The sequence below is a fragment of the Oncorhynchus masou genome, chromosome 2 (genome assembly GCF_036934945.1).
Source record: "Oncorhynchus masou masou isolate Uvic2021 chromosome 2, UVic_Omas_1.1, whole genome shotgun sequence".
NCBI classification, from domain to species: domain Eukaryota; kingdom Metazoa; phylum Chordata; class Actinopteri; order Salmoniformes; family Salmonidae; genus Oncorhynchus; species Oncorhynchus masou.
In genome coordinates, this window is record NC_088213.1 from 43410653 (window position 1) to 43426642 (window position 15990).

Genomic DNA, 15990 nt, shown 5'->3' on the forward strand with positions numbered 1-15990 from the left:
ATAAACTATTTGAGGGAAGGTGGAAGTGGCAGGCATGACGTGATGGAGGTGGGCCTCTTCTCTGTGATTTGGCACGGCGCGGTGATATCCGTGCTAGCCGTAGCGCTAGCCCTAATGATGGCCACGTTACCTGACAGGATAAAAATATAGGTAATTAGAAGGCTGGCTAATGTCTCAGTGTCCAACTAACCTGGCTAAATCCACTCCTAAAACAGCGTTACCAGTCTGTTCTAGCATCTAGCCCCTACAGTAATACCACATACAGTAATCATATTAGTCGGGCAGCTGCTGTTGGTGCAGAGTTCAACTTATCCCAATCCCCTATTGAAAGGAAATCAAAGATTATTTACTGAGCCTAAAAAATATATTAAGCAACATCTCGGAGGAAGTGCAGCCAAATAAATGTTTGAAACTAGACAGCCGTGTACTGTAACATCAGTGGAGTATGAATAGAGTGAGACATGATGCAACTCAAGTGTTACGCCTATCTGTCAAGCACACATGGATATTTGGCTTTGCCACAACGTGATTGGCTGTTCATACCCATGAATTCAAAAAAATAAAATCCTTTACAGGCAAAAATAAAATTGTATATGAAGATTACTGAGTGAACGTCGGCAGCCTAAATGTTTTGCAATCGCACTTAAAGTGATGCGGGGAATGAAAATGAGAGTGAGTCGGCTGCCTCTAGCGATGCATGGAGAAGCCAGACTGACAGATCAGAGTACTGGGTGTTATCTGTCAGTCACGGACTCTCCCGGGACTCTGCAAAGAAATTCATATTGAAATCTGTGTCAAAAACAAAGCCACAGTCAGAAGCACACAAGTGCAGTACCATAAGGTGGAAACACGGCAACTTTAGCATCCAAAACTTCAGGCTTTCAGGATATGAACATAGTCCTTAAAAAAATAAATATATTATTGTACTTATGGCTGTCCCCTCCACTGAAAACAGGAGGTATCTGCAATGTTGTTTTTGTCAGGCGTTTAAATTGTTGGGAATGGGTCAATTTGGAAGAGTGAACACAGGCTGTATGTTTTTGTTCTTCATTTGAATTGGGCTCCAAGCAACCATAAAAGTTTATGAACAATTACCATTGTACCGTTATCTGCAGAATTACACTGGGTGTGCCAGCAGGACAGTGGCCCTGGCAGTGCCCTAATTCATATGGATGAGGCTACAACTGTAAATTAGAAGAACATTCAAAAGAGCTACTGTTTACTATGTACAATATTATTTTTCGCACTGCATTCACTACGCACATTATGATCATTTGTGGTCTGTAGATCATATTCCTTAGAGTGTAAGAAATGTGTGAGCGTCGACAACTGGGCTGTAATAATCCCAGCCGTAATAATGCTCTGTTGCCCCTACAAGGGGGAGGCCATTAACGGGTTCAATGAAGGGGAGAATATGAGGGAGGAAGACGGAGGCCTCCTCCCTCCGTTTCCTCAGTCCCAGAGATAAGGAGACAGTGAGTACTGACAATCTTCTCAGACAAGGACCAAACATATTTATCGCAGCCAACCACCCCTGTTGACTGACTGGTCTTGCTAATGATGTGGTGGTAGAACGGTGTTCAGATCATAGATAAAGAACTGAGATGACCTCGTGTGTGTTTTCTCTGACTCACCTGGAGCTACATTATGTCTCCTTTATGTCTCCTATTTGGCAGCTGTTTTGCTCTCAGGCAAAGATTGTCTTGTGGTGCTGGCCTCTGAGGAGGCCTCGGCTGACAGAGACGGTGCCGTCTCTGTGCTGCTGCATGGATGAAGGTCACTTACGTGTCCACCAACTCGGGGAGGAAGGAAATAAACGCAGCACATGTTGAGACCCTGTTCGCTGGGAGAGAATGTACATTTACCTTTCATTTTATACGGTTTAGAAAACCGTGCGTGCCTTGGTGACGCCGACAGAATCGTGTTCGACACGCAAGAGGAAAACTACATCCAGTCAGATTACAACCGTTTACCCAGGTAAACATTCAAACTCATTCAAATCCTCCAAAAACAAGCTCATTGTGAAGGGAATTCTTCAAGGTGATCTGCACCAAAAAAGAAATACGTCAAGGAGATGGATCTGTACTGGGTGTAGTACCCCGTACAATGATATATTTGTAGAAATATAGACTTACTCTGACTGAGAAACTTGTGCTGTGTTTAACCATATCCCTGAAACATGTTTCCTAAAGAAATGTGTAGTCTCAGGGAGGGGGAGAGGAATCGGATTAGTGCAGTATTTTGTTGCTCCATCTGCGAGGTGGAGAGATGAAAGCCTGCATTGGGCGGCTGCCGTCTGCCGATGAAAGTCTTAAAGTCTCTCGTATGCAAAACTGGACTAGGAACAGTTTCTTCTATACATGTTCTCTCATACCTCCAAAATCGTGGATATCTGATTGTGACTATTTTCACCTCCAGATCCAATCAAACCAGAGACTGACAAGGCTAGGGGATTATACTGAAACTCGCATGGCATCAGGGAATTGGATATAAGACCTGCCAGTGGGTGGCATTCTATCTGACTGTTCGACACCACAAGGCCAGAGGCTGCGTGAGTAGTACTCTCAATGTCAGTCACCTGTCCACCTGCTAACTGAACTGCAGAACCTTTTTAGAGTGGACGTTTTCCCACAGTATAAACTTGACAGGTACAAATGCATTTAGGTTTTCGCCTTAGAAGGGATAACAGGATGTTTTCAGTGATGGATTCCACCCATATACCTTAACGACGCCTCCTCTTAATAAGTAGATGACAGACGAGCAGTACAAAAACTATATGGTGACGTTTCGGACCAAAGATGATTCTCATTCAAACCATTAAACCATAGTTCAATAAAAAAAAAAAGTAAACTGAAGATTTGAAAGATCATTTCTCCCTCACCCCACACATATACGGTATAACCTGTGTAATTACACGCTTTTCAAAATACTGAAAGTTTCCAGTCATTAAACTGGAGGGGTTTCTTGACGACCCAGATAGTAAATGGTAAGTCCTGGGTGTCCTCTATTGCTACTGTTGATTCGTCAAATATCTTCAGTCTATTCTCCATATCCCCATCGAACAGCGGGAGGCGCCATTTAAATCCTCTTCGGTGGAGTAAGAGAGCTTCTGCTTTATTGCTCTGCCCTGTATCATCTCCCAAGCGTGGCCCCAAAGACACAGAAGGTGTTGAGGGAACGTTTCCTCCGTACCCACACGGCCTCTATTGGCACAGAGGACCAGCGCTGAGCATTTCCTGTAGTCTCTCCGACTCTCCCGCTCTCTCTCTATCTCTCTCTCCGTGGGATAAATGATCATTTGGCCTCATAATGCACACTCAGGCGCTTTAGCTTCATCGCTGTCCTGACAAATTGATTGCGTCTGATCTACCTGATCGGTGGGGCTATTAGGGCTTTCCGAAGTGTGTCGCTGCCTTAATGAAAGCAGGTGGGAAGTGTCACCTTGTGTTTAATACTCTCCTCTGCACAAAACACAGGGTGTCAGAATGGCTGGAGGGGACTCGACTCAAACGGAATCTTGGCTAAAGTCACTTTGCCAGGTGGGTGTAACAGAGATGCTGGTTGGTTTCTTTCTTGGGGATCATTCGGGAAAATGATAAATCAGAGCTACTTAACTAAAATGACATATTAGGCCTTGCACAAAAGTGAAAGTAAGACCCTGGGCAAGAGTCGTGCCGAGTGTTCTTTGAGCCAGCTATTCTGCCAAGGCATAAATAGGGTAGGTGTGTAATGACTCTTATTATCATAAAATGCGATCATCCTCTCACAACAGTGCTGCTAATCCATTTCAAATGAACACGTCGAGCAATGTTTCAAGAGTTGGGCCTGAGGAGTGTGCTGTTCAATGCGATGTGCAGAGACGTGTTCCCAATGCCTGCTCTATCCAACAGCAACACTCCATCAGGCATGCACTGGAGAGAGCTGCTAAAGAGTCACTTAAGGCATCACAGCCGTGGAGATGCTGATTGGTCAAACCAGCCAGCTCACAGTATGTGGATGGATGACTCAGATCCGAAAGATACGTAAATATAATTTCCCTTTGCACCAGGCCCATTGGGACTATTTTGACCTACAGTCAATTTGCACACACCAGTAATATTATGATGAATAAATGCAGGTTTTAATCATTAAAAACCTTTTCTTTGTGGTGAGTAATATTAGGCTTCCTGATAGTAGTGTTTTGTATCTCCATAATTTGCATACAATACCTCCATCTACTACTGAAAACTCCTTGGATGATATATATCAGATAATATTAGATATTATGAAACCTAACTTCAGGTTTGGGTAAGGAAGTAGGTATCATGTAAGATTCTCTTACAGTGTTTCACCTCCAGTGTTTCTTATATAAGAGGGACTCAAGTCTTTTTTTATGGGAAGGAAAACACTCCACTTCAAGAAACAGGCCCATTTCCACTGGAGAGTAGCGGCGTCTGAGCAGTCAACTTTTGAAGGGCGGCGGGTCGGAGTCAAAACAACCAACCTTAATTACCACCGAACTCCTGAACACCTGTCAAGAGAATCCTCTCGTAGCTCAACCTGAATGACGAGGACCATGGCAGAATGAACAGACACGGTCAGAACTGGTTCCAAGTGAGGTACAGTTAGTACACGTCTACATACAGCGCAGTGGCTCTATCTCCTTGCTATGCTATATAACCATTATACCAGTCATCGGTACATGAACAACAATAGGGGAGTAGAAACAGAGATAAATGATAAGTGCCAGATACGATTGGACGAAAGGTGAAAGGCCCTTGATCGCAAAGGCTTGGCATGAGAGCTTGCTTTCGATTCCTCGCCAGGTGTTTGTTTCAGTCATTCATTTGTAATGAGTATAATGGGAGGTGTGGTAATGCTCTCACAACGTAATGCCTCGTGTACAACATTCCAGCCGAGCCGAAATGGACTGTGGTGCTCTGTTTGTGGATACGGACTCTTATGGAATTGAGTCTAAATCCCCTATAGTAGTACCTTAAAAAGGCCCTTAAAAAAGGCCCAGACACACAAAAGTAGACCATGCAGGTCTCATGTTCTCTGATAGCGCTCACTTTCCCAGATGTGCCACTTGGGAAACATAAAGACACAGTCATGAAAATTATAATTCAGTGCCCCAAGAGAGACGTGTTTTGGATGAGACCCAATATCACGACATCTATTTCTGTGATCTGTTACTAAGACAGTTAATGCAGAGATATCTGGTAATAGGTATTGCTATATTACCACTGGGACAACAGACAAGTAATGGTCCACTTCACCTAACTTTGGAACCAAGGGCAATTCAGAGGTTAGTCTTAAAGGGCAATTTCACTTCTTTTTAATTTTTATTTATTTTTTACTTCACATTGATTATGTCCAGCACCACCTCAACATCAACATATGTGAAAATGGCACCTTTCTGTTTTGTAGTAAAAAAGAGAGGAAGTGTAAGAATTTCCAAATGACATCATTGACGTGCATCTTGTGATTTTAACCAATTATGAGTAGGCATTGCCTACGAATTGGTTGATGATGTCATTGGAAAGACACGGTATCTTCCTCTATCTTTTTTTTTACCACAAAATATAGAAACACGGCATTTTCACATACAGTATGGTGATGTTGGGGTGGTGCTGAAGATGACGAATAGGAAGTTGAAAAATTGTGAAATGTACCTTTAATTAACTAAATAAGTATTTGCTTCCTGTCGCCAGGTTCTGTATAAGCCTTTAGTGCATGCCTTTGAGGTCTTTGTTCTGCTCTGTATGGAATGAGGTCAAGGAGGTTGTTAAGACTGATTGCAATTAGGTTAAGTCTTAAATGCCAAATGAAAAGGATTCTATAAAAAGTGAATTCAATTATGACGCTACTAATTTGCCAGGTTGTATTTCCTGACAGCAACGAGGAACAAATTCCCGATTCATGAAAAAACCCAGCCATTGTAGAAATGCACTGAAACAGAACAGCAGAAAGTGTTGTGCAGTAAAACGGAAACCTAGTTGTGAATTCAGTGATGGGGTGATCATTACCATCACCGACTATCCAAGAGGGTCGCTAGCTGATATGATTAATCGCAAGACCAGAATGGTGATTTACACAGTTCACTCGCTCAATTAATGATACATTTATGCTTGAGGGGAGCGTTGGGCTCTCTGCGTATATATTGTATATTGTGACTTACCTGTTAAGACAGCACATAGTTGAACAGCTCAGTATTATGAAAACGATATACAGTGCCTTCGGAAAGTATTCAGACCCCTTGACTTTTTCCACATTTTGTTAAGATTCCAGCCTTATTCTAAAATGTATTAAATGGTTTTCCCCCTCATCAATCTACACACAATACCCAATATTAACAAAGCAAAAACAAGTTCAGATTTTGATTGATTTAAAAATAAAAAAGGGAAATATCACATATACATAAGTATTGGATGGTGAACCTTCGCCCCAGTCTGAGGTCCTGAGCGCTCTGGAGCAGATTTTCATCAAGGATCTCTCTGTACTTTGATCCGTTCATCTTTGCCTCCGTCCTGACTAGTCTCCCAGTCCCTGCTGCTGAAAAACATCCCCATAGCATGATGCTGCCACCACCATGCTTCACCGTCGGTATGGTACCAGGTTGCCTCCAGATGTGACGCTTGGCATTCATGCCAAAGAGTTAAATTTCCTCCAGATTCAATCTTGGTTTCCTCAGACCAGAGAATTTTGTTTCTCATGGTCTCAGAGTCTTTAGGTGCCTTTTGGCAAACTCCAAGTGGGCTGTCATGTGTCTTTTCCTGAAGAGTGGCTTCCGTCTGGCCACTCTACCATAAAGACCTGATTAGTGGAGTGCTGCAGAGATGTTTGTCCTTCTGGAAGGTTCTCCCATCTCCACAGAGGAACTCGGGAGCTCTGTTAGAGTGACCATCAGGTTCTTGGTCACCCCTCACCCTTCTCTCTCGATTGCTCAGTTTGGCCGGGCGGCCAGCTCTAGAAGAGTCTTGGTGGTTTCAAACTTCTCCATTTAAGAATTATGGAGGCCACTGTGTTCTCGGGGACCTTCAATGCTGCAGAATTCTTTTGGTACCCTTCCCCAGATCTGTGCCTCGACACAACCCTGTCTCTGAGCTCTAGGGACAATTCCTTCGACCTCATGGCTTGGTTTTTGCTCTGACATGCACTGTCAACTGTGGGACCTTAAAATGTGCCTTTCCAAATCATGTGCCTTTCCAAATCATGTCAAATCAATTGAATTTACCACAGGTGGACTCCAATCAAGATGTAGAAACATCTCAAGGATAATCAATGGAAACAGGGAGCACCTGAACTAAATTTTGAGTCTCATAGCAAAGGGTCTGAATACTTTTGTAAATTAGGTGTTTCTGTTTTTTATTTTTTATAAATTAGCAAAACATTTGAAAAACCTGTTTTCACTGTCATTATGGGGTATTGTGTGTAGATTGCCGAGGATTTGTATTTATTTAATCAATTTTAGAATAAGTCTATAACGTAACAAAATGTGGAAAAAGTCAAAGGGTGTGAATACTTTCCAATGACATTGTAGATCTAGTAGACAGGGTAAATGCTGGAGGGACTGGGGGAGAGAGACATGGGTATAGATATAGGTAGACCTACTGTCTGTTGCTTCGGAGGCCCGGAATGTGCTGGGAACCTGTGGATCTCGGTCGGTCTGTGTGTCGGCATTCTGAAGCTGTGGGACGGGTGTCTGTGTGCCTTGTGATGTCACAACGGGGGTAGGGTGACGGGGCTGGAGACCGATGGCGTTCATAAGCCCCATGTCCCTTTCAGACCTCAAGGGGGCCCTGCTGCTCCTGCAAAACACAGCCACATGGCCAACGCTGATAAAGGCCATATGGATGTAAGTGTGTGTATGACACTTGAGTGTTGGCATTGCATTTAGTTGAAAAACAACATACTGTGCTGCCTTTACCTTTGACAGACGTGTAAGCACAGTTCAGAGAACACCTGCTAGACAGAAGACTTACATATCTCCATTGAAGAAAGAAAAAAAACTCTACTTGCACCCCCCCTTCTCTGAAAGCCACATATACCTAACTATTGTTCTCACACACACCATCCTCAAAAGGCCTGCCCCAGCCAATTCTCACCCTGGTCGCTCTCCGTCGCTGCTCCCACCAGTACCACCGCCTCGATTGTTGTTGACAGCAAATACGGGCTCACTGTGCTCAGTGGGGCCGTCTCCGTCGAACTGGGCATCTCTGGAGGGGAGAGACGAAGGAGAGAGAAAGAGATCAAAAAGAGAGGGCGAGAAAGAAACAAAGAAAAGGAAAGAGAGAGGGACATTGTACAATGAGTCAGTGCTATCATGTCATCATTCATGTTTTATAATTTGGTCATATTTGTATGTTAAATCAGAGAACTAAAAAATGTTCAGTTCCAATGTCCCACTTGTCATGTCAGACCTATACAGCAGGATATGCTAAAGCTTTCAATAAGTTACAGTATTTCAAGCAAAAAAAGGATGTATTGTACATCATAAAACTAAATGTTTTGCTCGACAGAATGACCAGTCCATACATTACCAACAAGCAAATCCCTCACAGTGGTCCCCAGCATTAAGATGAAAAATCTCTTCTTTGCATCATAGCTCAGAATGACACAACATTGACTGAGGCAGGTTGTCAGAACAGGATGCATCCACAACTGTGATTTCATCGGATAAAAATCCATTCAGGGCAAGCACTCCAGCTATCTTCCGTGTAGAGTATAAATAAATCGTACATAATTTTACCTTGCAGTGAAACAGTTGAGATCGTTTTCATAATACTGCACTGGTCTGAGAATCTGACCAATAAGTGTCCATTGGTGTTGAGGCATAGAATGTGGTGTTGAACCATAAAATAACTTAAGATTTTCAATTCACATTTAAAAAACATTCCTGTCCAGTAGGATTGGATTAAATCTTTAAACAGAGACAGAATGGCACTGGAGTTCACCGCAGGGGTGTCAAAGTCAAATGGACGGAGGGCCAAATAAAAAATTTAGCTACAAGCCGAGGGCCGGACTGTTCGAATGTTCATTGAAAAATTTTTAAATGACGCATATAGTCTAGTGAACCTAATTGAACCTACTGAAAACCTAACAAATATATTCCAATATGATCAGATAAATAAAGCAATATTTTCTTATGGCTCTGTCAGTAATCTTTAATTTTCAACAGACACAAAAGACAAATTTCCTTTATATAAAAATCCCCATAACATGAACATTAAATGAAAGAAACCGGTATTCAAGGCACCATCAGTAGCCTATATTTTCTATTTTAGCAAAAGTGGGCTAAATTTACTTCAAAGAAAAAAACAATAATAGCAATTTTCTATCATCCACTCAACTGAAATATTTTTAAAATATAATTGGATTGAAATACAATAAAATAAAGTGCAAAAATCTATTAATCAAAAACAACACTTTGTTTAAGGAGAAGTAACATGCAGTGAAAACAAATATTAAACTTTAACTTTTAAACTTGAACTGAGTAAAAACTCTAAATATGTGATTGCACAGTAATGTTCACTTGTTTGAGGTTGAGGGTGATACTTGGTGGTGTCCCATCTTTTCCACAAGTTCATCAATGTTCGGGGTAAGGCTCTGAGCTGAGGAAATCCTCAGAATTGAGTGGAGGTGTTCAGCAGTAAGTCGACTTCTGTGTGATGTTTTGTTCAGGTTCATCAAAGAAAAAGTTGTTCACACAGGTATGTGCTGCCAAACATAGACAACGTTTGAGCAGCCTGGATGCGCAGCTGGGGCATTGTGTCGGGGAGGAAACGGGCGAACTCCGCAGCACCCACTGCCGCATATTTTGCCCTCAGTGCATCATTGCATTGGAGGTCAATCAACTCCATTTGGAGGTTTGGTGGTGAGCTTTCCACGTCAACAGCAAATGGGTTACCGAGCAGTTCCAACCTGCTTTTTTGTGCTTCAAAGTCAGCAAATCGGCGTCGAAAGTCAGCGGCAAGCATACCTATTTTATCAGCCAACTGTGCGCTCGGGAACGCACTGGTAGAGAGCTTCTCTTTCATGGTCTGGCAGCTGGGAAAGTGGCTCAAATTTTCTTTCCGCATCTGCGTCTCCCACAGAGTCAGTTTGGTTTTAAATGCCTTCACTGTACTGTACATATCAGAGATGACATGATCCCGACCCTGCAGCTGCAAGTTCATTGCATTCAGATGACTCGTAATGTCACACAGAAAAGCCATTTCACACAGAAACATTTCGTCTCGGAGTTGTGTTGTGTCTTTCCCTTTGCTGTCCAAGAACAGACAAATCTCCTCACGAAGCTCGAAACATCTTTGAAGCACCTTTCCCTGGCTTAGCCATCGCACCTCTGTGTGATAAGGCAAATCACCATGCTCCGTTTCTAACTCCGTCAGAAATGCCTTGAACTGGCGGTGATTCAAACCTTTGGCTCTGATAAAGTTAACTGTGCGCGTGATGATGCTCATTACATGCTCCATTTTCAAGGCTTTACCGCACAACGCTTCCTGGTGTATGATACAATGATAAGCTGTCAGCTCACCTGTCGCGTTTTCCTCTTGCATCTTTTCCCGTATCTTCGCCACCAGTCCGCTCCTGTGTCCACACATCGCAGGTGCTCCGTCGGTTGTCAAACCCACGAGTTTTCCCAAGGCAGCTCCATCTCATTTACACATCTTGACACCTCTTCATACAAATCATGCCCCGTAGTTGTGCCATGCATAGGACGTAAAGCCAAAAACTCCTCTGTCACGCTTAGGCTGGAGTCCACTCCGCGGATGAAAATTGACAACTGGGCAATGTCAGAAATGTCGGTGCTCTCATCCACAGCCAAGGAATATGCAATGAAATCTTTTCCCTTTTTCACAAGCTGCTCTTTTAGATTGATGGACAACTGGTCTACTCTCTCGGCAATGGTGTTTCTGCTCAGACTCACATTTAAAAAGAGTTGCCTTTTTTCTGGGCAAACTTCGTCACAAACTTTAATCATGCAGTTTTTGATGAAATCCCCCTCCGTAAATGGCCGGGCTGATTTAGCGATCTCTTCTGCCAAAATAAAACTGGCCTTGACAGCAGCCTGGCCTTGTGATTTGGCTTTTTTGAACAGAGCCTGTCGAGATTTGAGGCCTCGTTTTAATTCCTCTGCCTTTTGTAGCCTTTGTTCCATGTCCATATTCTTGTTTTTGTCCGCGTGTTTCGTTTCATAATGTCGTCTCAGATTATACTCTTTCAGTACCGCCACACTTTCTCCACACAGAAGACACACAGGTTTTCCAGCTACCTCCGTGAACATATACTCCGACTCCCACCTTGTTTGAAACCCCGGTTCTCAGTGTCCACCTTCCGTTTTGCCATTTTTGATGGGTATCTGAAAGTTAATTTTACTGTGATGCTGACGACTGCTGTGCCAATAAATATTGAAATGAAGCAGCCTACTGCTCGGTGCGTCACCGTTGCATTGTGGGAAATGTAGTATTGGTGCGTGTAAAAGATCTGCGGGCTGCCGGCCGGCTGCGGTCTGCGGGCCGGTTCTAATAATAAATCAAGATCATCCCAGGGGCCGTAAAAAACCTTCTCGCGGGCCGGATGTGGCCCGCGGGCCTTGACTCTGACATATGTGACCTAGAGGCAGCCTTGGTATTTTAATCCTGCAAAATGATCCATAATTAAGTGGGGGCAGCAGGTCGCCTAGTGGTTAGAGCGTTGGGCCAGTAACCAAAAGGTTGCTAGATTGAATCACCGAGCCGACAAGTTAAAAATCTGTCATTCTGCCCCTGAACAAGGCAGCTAACCCAATCATTGTAAATAAGAATTTGTTCTTAACTGAGTTTCCTAGTTAAAAAAAAGGTTAAATATTTTTTTTTAATTAAAAAGTGTTTTTTTAGCGCATTGTTTTTATCAAAGTTTTGTTTTTTGATAGCTTATCAAGTATAGAACATAAGAATTTTTCACTTTTTAAATCATCAACGTTAAATTAGTTAACATGTTTGGCTACTTCTCCAACCTCTCCAATCAACTAGCAAATTGTTTGGATTCAAATACCAGCAGAGCAAGATCTTTCTAGCTCCTCATCTCCTGGACCAAAGGCTGGATGAAAAGACTCAGAAAACTTTCCTCAGAAGTTTTGAACAGATTAAAACAACCCTGCTTAAGGACCTTAAGAACAGCCTCTCGATACGGGCTCCTACGGAAAACATGGTGAGGACGACGAGGTGGTAGGAGACTAATTAACAAACCAAAGTCTATTGTATGCACTAACAATGAGAGTACCGGAGTTAGGTGATCACGGGCCTGGCCATTTCTGCAGGCTGACCCTCAGGCAAATTACGTCACCCACTCAAAGGCAATACAGTCCATACAGAGAGCAGTGAACCAACCAAAATGTAATGAACGTTTTTTCCACCAATGCCTTCACACGTCGTGCACTCTACAATCTTCAAGGCTTAACAAGTCTCCTCTTTTGTATGAATTTATCTCAGAGAATGATTTTGACCTGATCTGCCTCATTGAAAATGGGCACAAAGAGGGGGACTATTAGCATCTAGATGCGGCAGCTCCGCCTGGATATAAATACATTGAAAAGGCGGGCGGCCGTGGTGGAGCCCCCCACCCCCCTTCAGACAAGCACAGATTTTTTTTATTCCTGAGTTTTGTGAACTATTAACCTCTGTATGCTAAACCCTCTCCAGCATTGTAATTTTGGGTGACTAACATCCATGCTGACTCACCAAAGTGCTCTACGACTGCTGACTTCCTTAACATGCTGGACTGCCTAAACCATGTGCAACATGTAAATGTTCCCCACCCACAATCGTCGACACACAATACATTATCACTGGAGATGTCCCTGCCTCCAACTTGGATGTCCTCGAACTTGGGTGTATCTGACCACAAGCCTGTGACATGGTCTGACTGCTCCCATTCCGCTCCAACGCCAAAAGGGGGCCTTTCAATTCTGCCACCTTAGGAAACTTAACACACCCCTCTTCCTGGAACACATCTAGCCCACCTTTGAGTCTGACTGCAGTGAGCTGGCCCTCAACGACATGGTCAACCTGTATAACAGCACTATGGGTAATACCCTGAACATCACTGCACCCGAAAAAAACACGAAAGTAACCTTCCAACACTCTTCAACCCGGTTCACCGATAAACCGCACAGAATGAAGACTCATGACCGTAAGCTTGAGAGGCATTGGGGGAAGGGCGGCTTCACTGTCCATCTACTGGCCTACAAAGACCACCACGCAAAGAAGCTATTCTGCTGCTCTAAAAGCAGCACGATCAGCCTTCTACTCCACCAACAATAGCAAACCTCAGAATCCTCTTTCTCAACCATCAACCACCTTCTCAAGCCTGCAAACTCATCTGAGCAGTGCAATCGGAACTTTTAAAGCGGGCCTGAAAACACGTTTCTTCTGACTGTCTTTCTTATAGTCCTAACCTGGGAAGTCCTTTTAGCACCTAGCCTAATACTGCCATTTTCTGCCTTGATTCTAAATGTATGATGTTTTTAGTGTATATATATTTTGCCTATGTAGAGCTATGAGACGACACAGTAGGTGACAAGTTAAATAAAATTAAAAATGTAAATTCAAAGCGCTATACAAATTAAATGTATTATTATTATTACTACTATATGAAAGAAATTCTCCAGTTCTCTTGTATACTTTTTATGCAGTACTGAAAGTAGTGCTGACGAGCTAAAAGTGGTCCCAAGAATTGCATACAACGTCATATATGTGCAGCTTTCTGCACCACGTCATTGCTCTCTCTTGCTCTGCTGTGTGTGAATCTTGCTAGCTGCCACTCAAATGGCAAGGGCCTGAAGCTCATTGGCTATAACTTTAATAGCTAGGGGGCTGGGCCGCGTGAGGGGAATTTAGGGGAAAAGGGCGCAGCACAGCTTCCAGAAAAACAGTCGCTTTCAAAAAAAATGGGATTTTATAGCTAATTTAGTTAAAACAGTAATTCTGCTCATAAATTATGCATGTATGAACTAAACATTCAGCCCTAAATGGGAGGTTAAAAAAATACTTATTAATCGCCATAGTTACAGAGCATGTCTTTATAAGTCACCCCAAATAGTATTGTGGCCTGAGTGTTGGGAGAATGCAAGCCATCCATAAAGCCTGGTTACATTGAATAGCTAGAGATAGTCAAGCAGTTGGTTACTGGGAAGACAGCACCATTTAAATGCATCTATCAGCTGTATCTTATTAGACAGATTAATAAACTGCATTTTATTAGAAGGATTAATAAAATGCATCTTATTAGAAGGATTAATAAAATGCATCTTATTAGAACGATTAATAAACTGCATCTTATTAGAATAATTAATCAACTGCATCTTATTAGCTGGAAATGAGCAAAATAATTTTCCATGTTCCATTAATCCCCAGCTGCATTTTATTAGAAGGATTAATAAGCTGCATCTTATTAGAAGGATACGAGCTAAATAAGTTTCCATGTTCCATTAATCCCAAACTGCATTTTATTAGAAGGAAACGAGCAAAATAAATGTTCCATTAATCCCCAGTATCAGTGGACAAGCAGCAGAGTCAGCGAATCAGCAGCCTGTGAGAGACACTGATAAGTCATGTACACTTAACGACCCTTCCGCTACAACCGTTAATTAAAATAAGTATGAGACAGGGAAATGAAATACTTGATAAGAAACTGAGCAACGGCTCTTTTTGGGGTAGTTACCATGGATCTAGGAAAACTGCAGGCAGGCATCAAATTGGGAAGATCGAGTACAAAAGTGGATATCTCATATGGACTGTTCTTCTTTCTCATGCCGGGAGGTAGATAAACAGTATGTGTATATTTCCAAAGACCATATTCTGGTGTGTAAACAGTGCAGTTGATGGACTGGTGTGCTGAAAGAAAAAATGGATGAGAGAGAGAGGTAGAAAGAGGGGATATTCTATTCACTCACTCCCTCAGGCAAAAAAAATAATATATCTGAGAGACAAATTGAGTGCATGACACTTAAAATCGCTGGAACGGCAGCCCCTGACATGCTACTGCTTTCAAACCTGTCAAATTGTCTGCTTTACAACAAGCACACCAGGCAGTCGAAGAGACCTTCCCAAATCCCCAAAGGAGGAAGACAATCTGTGTCTTCTCTTATTTGCATAAAACCGGGGGGGTGGGGGTTATTATCTTAAGATATAACATTGAGCTCTGCAAATATCACCAGAATGATTCAACATTAGACACATGCATATGTTATTTTGACATAAGCTTGGACAGGCCCAACTCAAACCTGTGTCTGAGCCAGTAATTGGGTATGGGCACTGTTTGCTTATTCATAATTGTCTTGGATAATATGTAGCAGATGAGGTTCATTAGCAAGCACAGTACAACGTCCAGCTGTAGTGAGTGCAGTTTTGCTACAATCTCCTTTAACACACTTAGAACAAGACTAAGACCTGGAATAGAGAAACGTTTGGACAGAGCTGAAGCCTCAACTGTTTTGCCAATGGTCTTAAAATGCCTCCATAAAAAGGAATAATGAGAGCTTTTCCTCAGGGCTCCGTTACCCAGCAGTCTCTGGGTGACTGGCCTGTTCTCCGGCGGGCACAGATCCGCGCCACTGCTCCACCTCACGACAGTTAAGAGGCATTTATGGGATACCAGTATGTGATGATGATGATGATGATGGATGACGATGATGATACACATTAAGTACTATAGAGAGAAGGTGCTGGATATCATGAGTGTGCATCTGGTTTTACAAGTCCCTACATTTTCTGCTTCAAATGTAAGAAAGCCACTGTGTAAAGTGAGAAGCAGGAGCGGGATAATCAAGTTGAGGATAGATTTCCTGAGGTACCGGTACATGTGAAACCCTGGTTCCAGTCGGACAACTAATCAAAGTCTGCATTTAACCTGATGTAGACCCTGTACTAACTACCTGCATCATTAAGAGTATTTGGCCCGTGAAAAGCGTACATTTTAGACCTCCAAGCACACTAGCCGTGAATCTGAAAGGAAGTTGAAGTATACAAT

At 42.7% G+C, this 15990-nt stretch overlaps 1 protein-coding gene across 1 annotated transcript in view; it reads right to left on the reverse strand.

Annotated features, from left to right (window-relative positions):
* Nucleotides 1-15990, reverse strand: part of LOC135505302 (activating molecule in BECN1-regulated autophagy protein 1-like) — a 104679-nt gene that overhangs the window by 5202 nt on the left and 83487 nt on the right. The window contains exons 15-16 of the mRNA XM_064924560.1: nucleotides 8088-8198; nucleotides 7594-7790 (exon numbers count right to left, since the gene is read on the reverse strand). Coding sequence (XP_064780632.1) covers nucleotides 7594-7790; nucleotides 8088-8198 — 308 coding nt within the window. The remainder of the gene's footprint in view (nucleotides 1-7593; nucleotides 7791-8087; nucleotides 8199-15990) is intronic.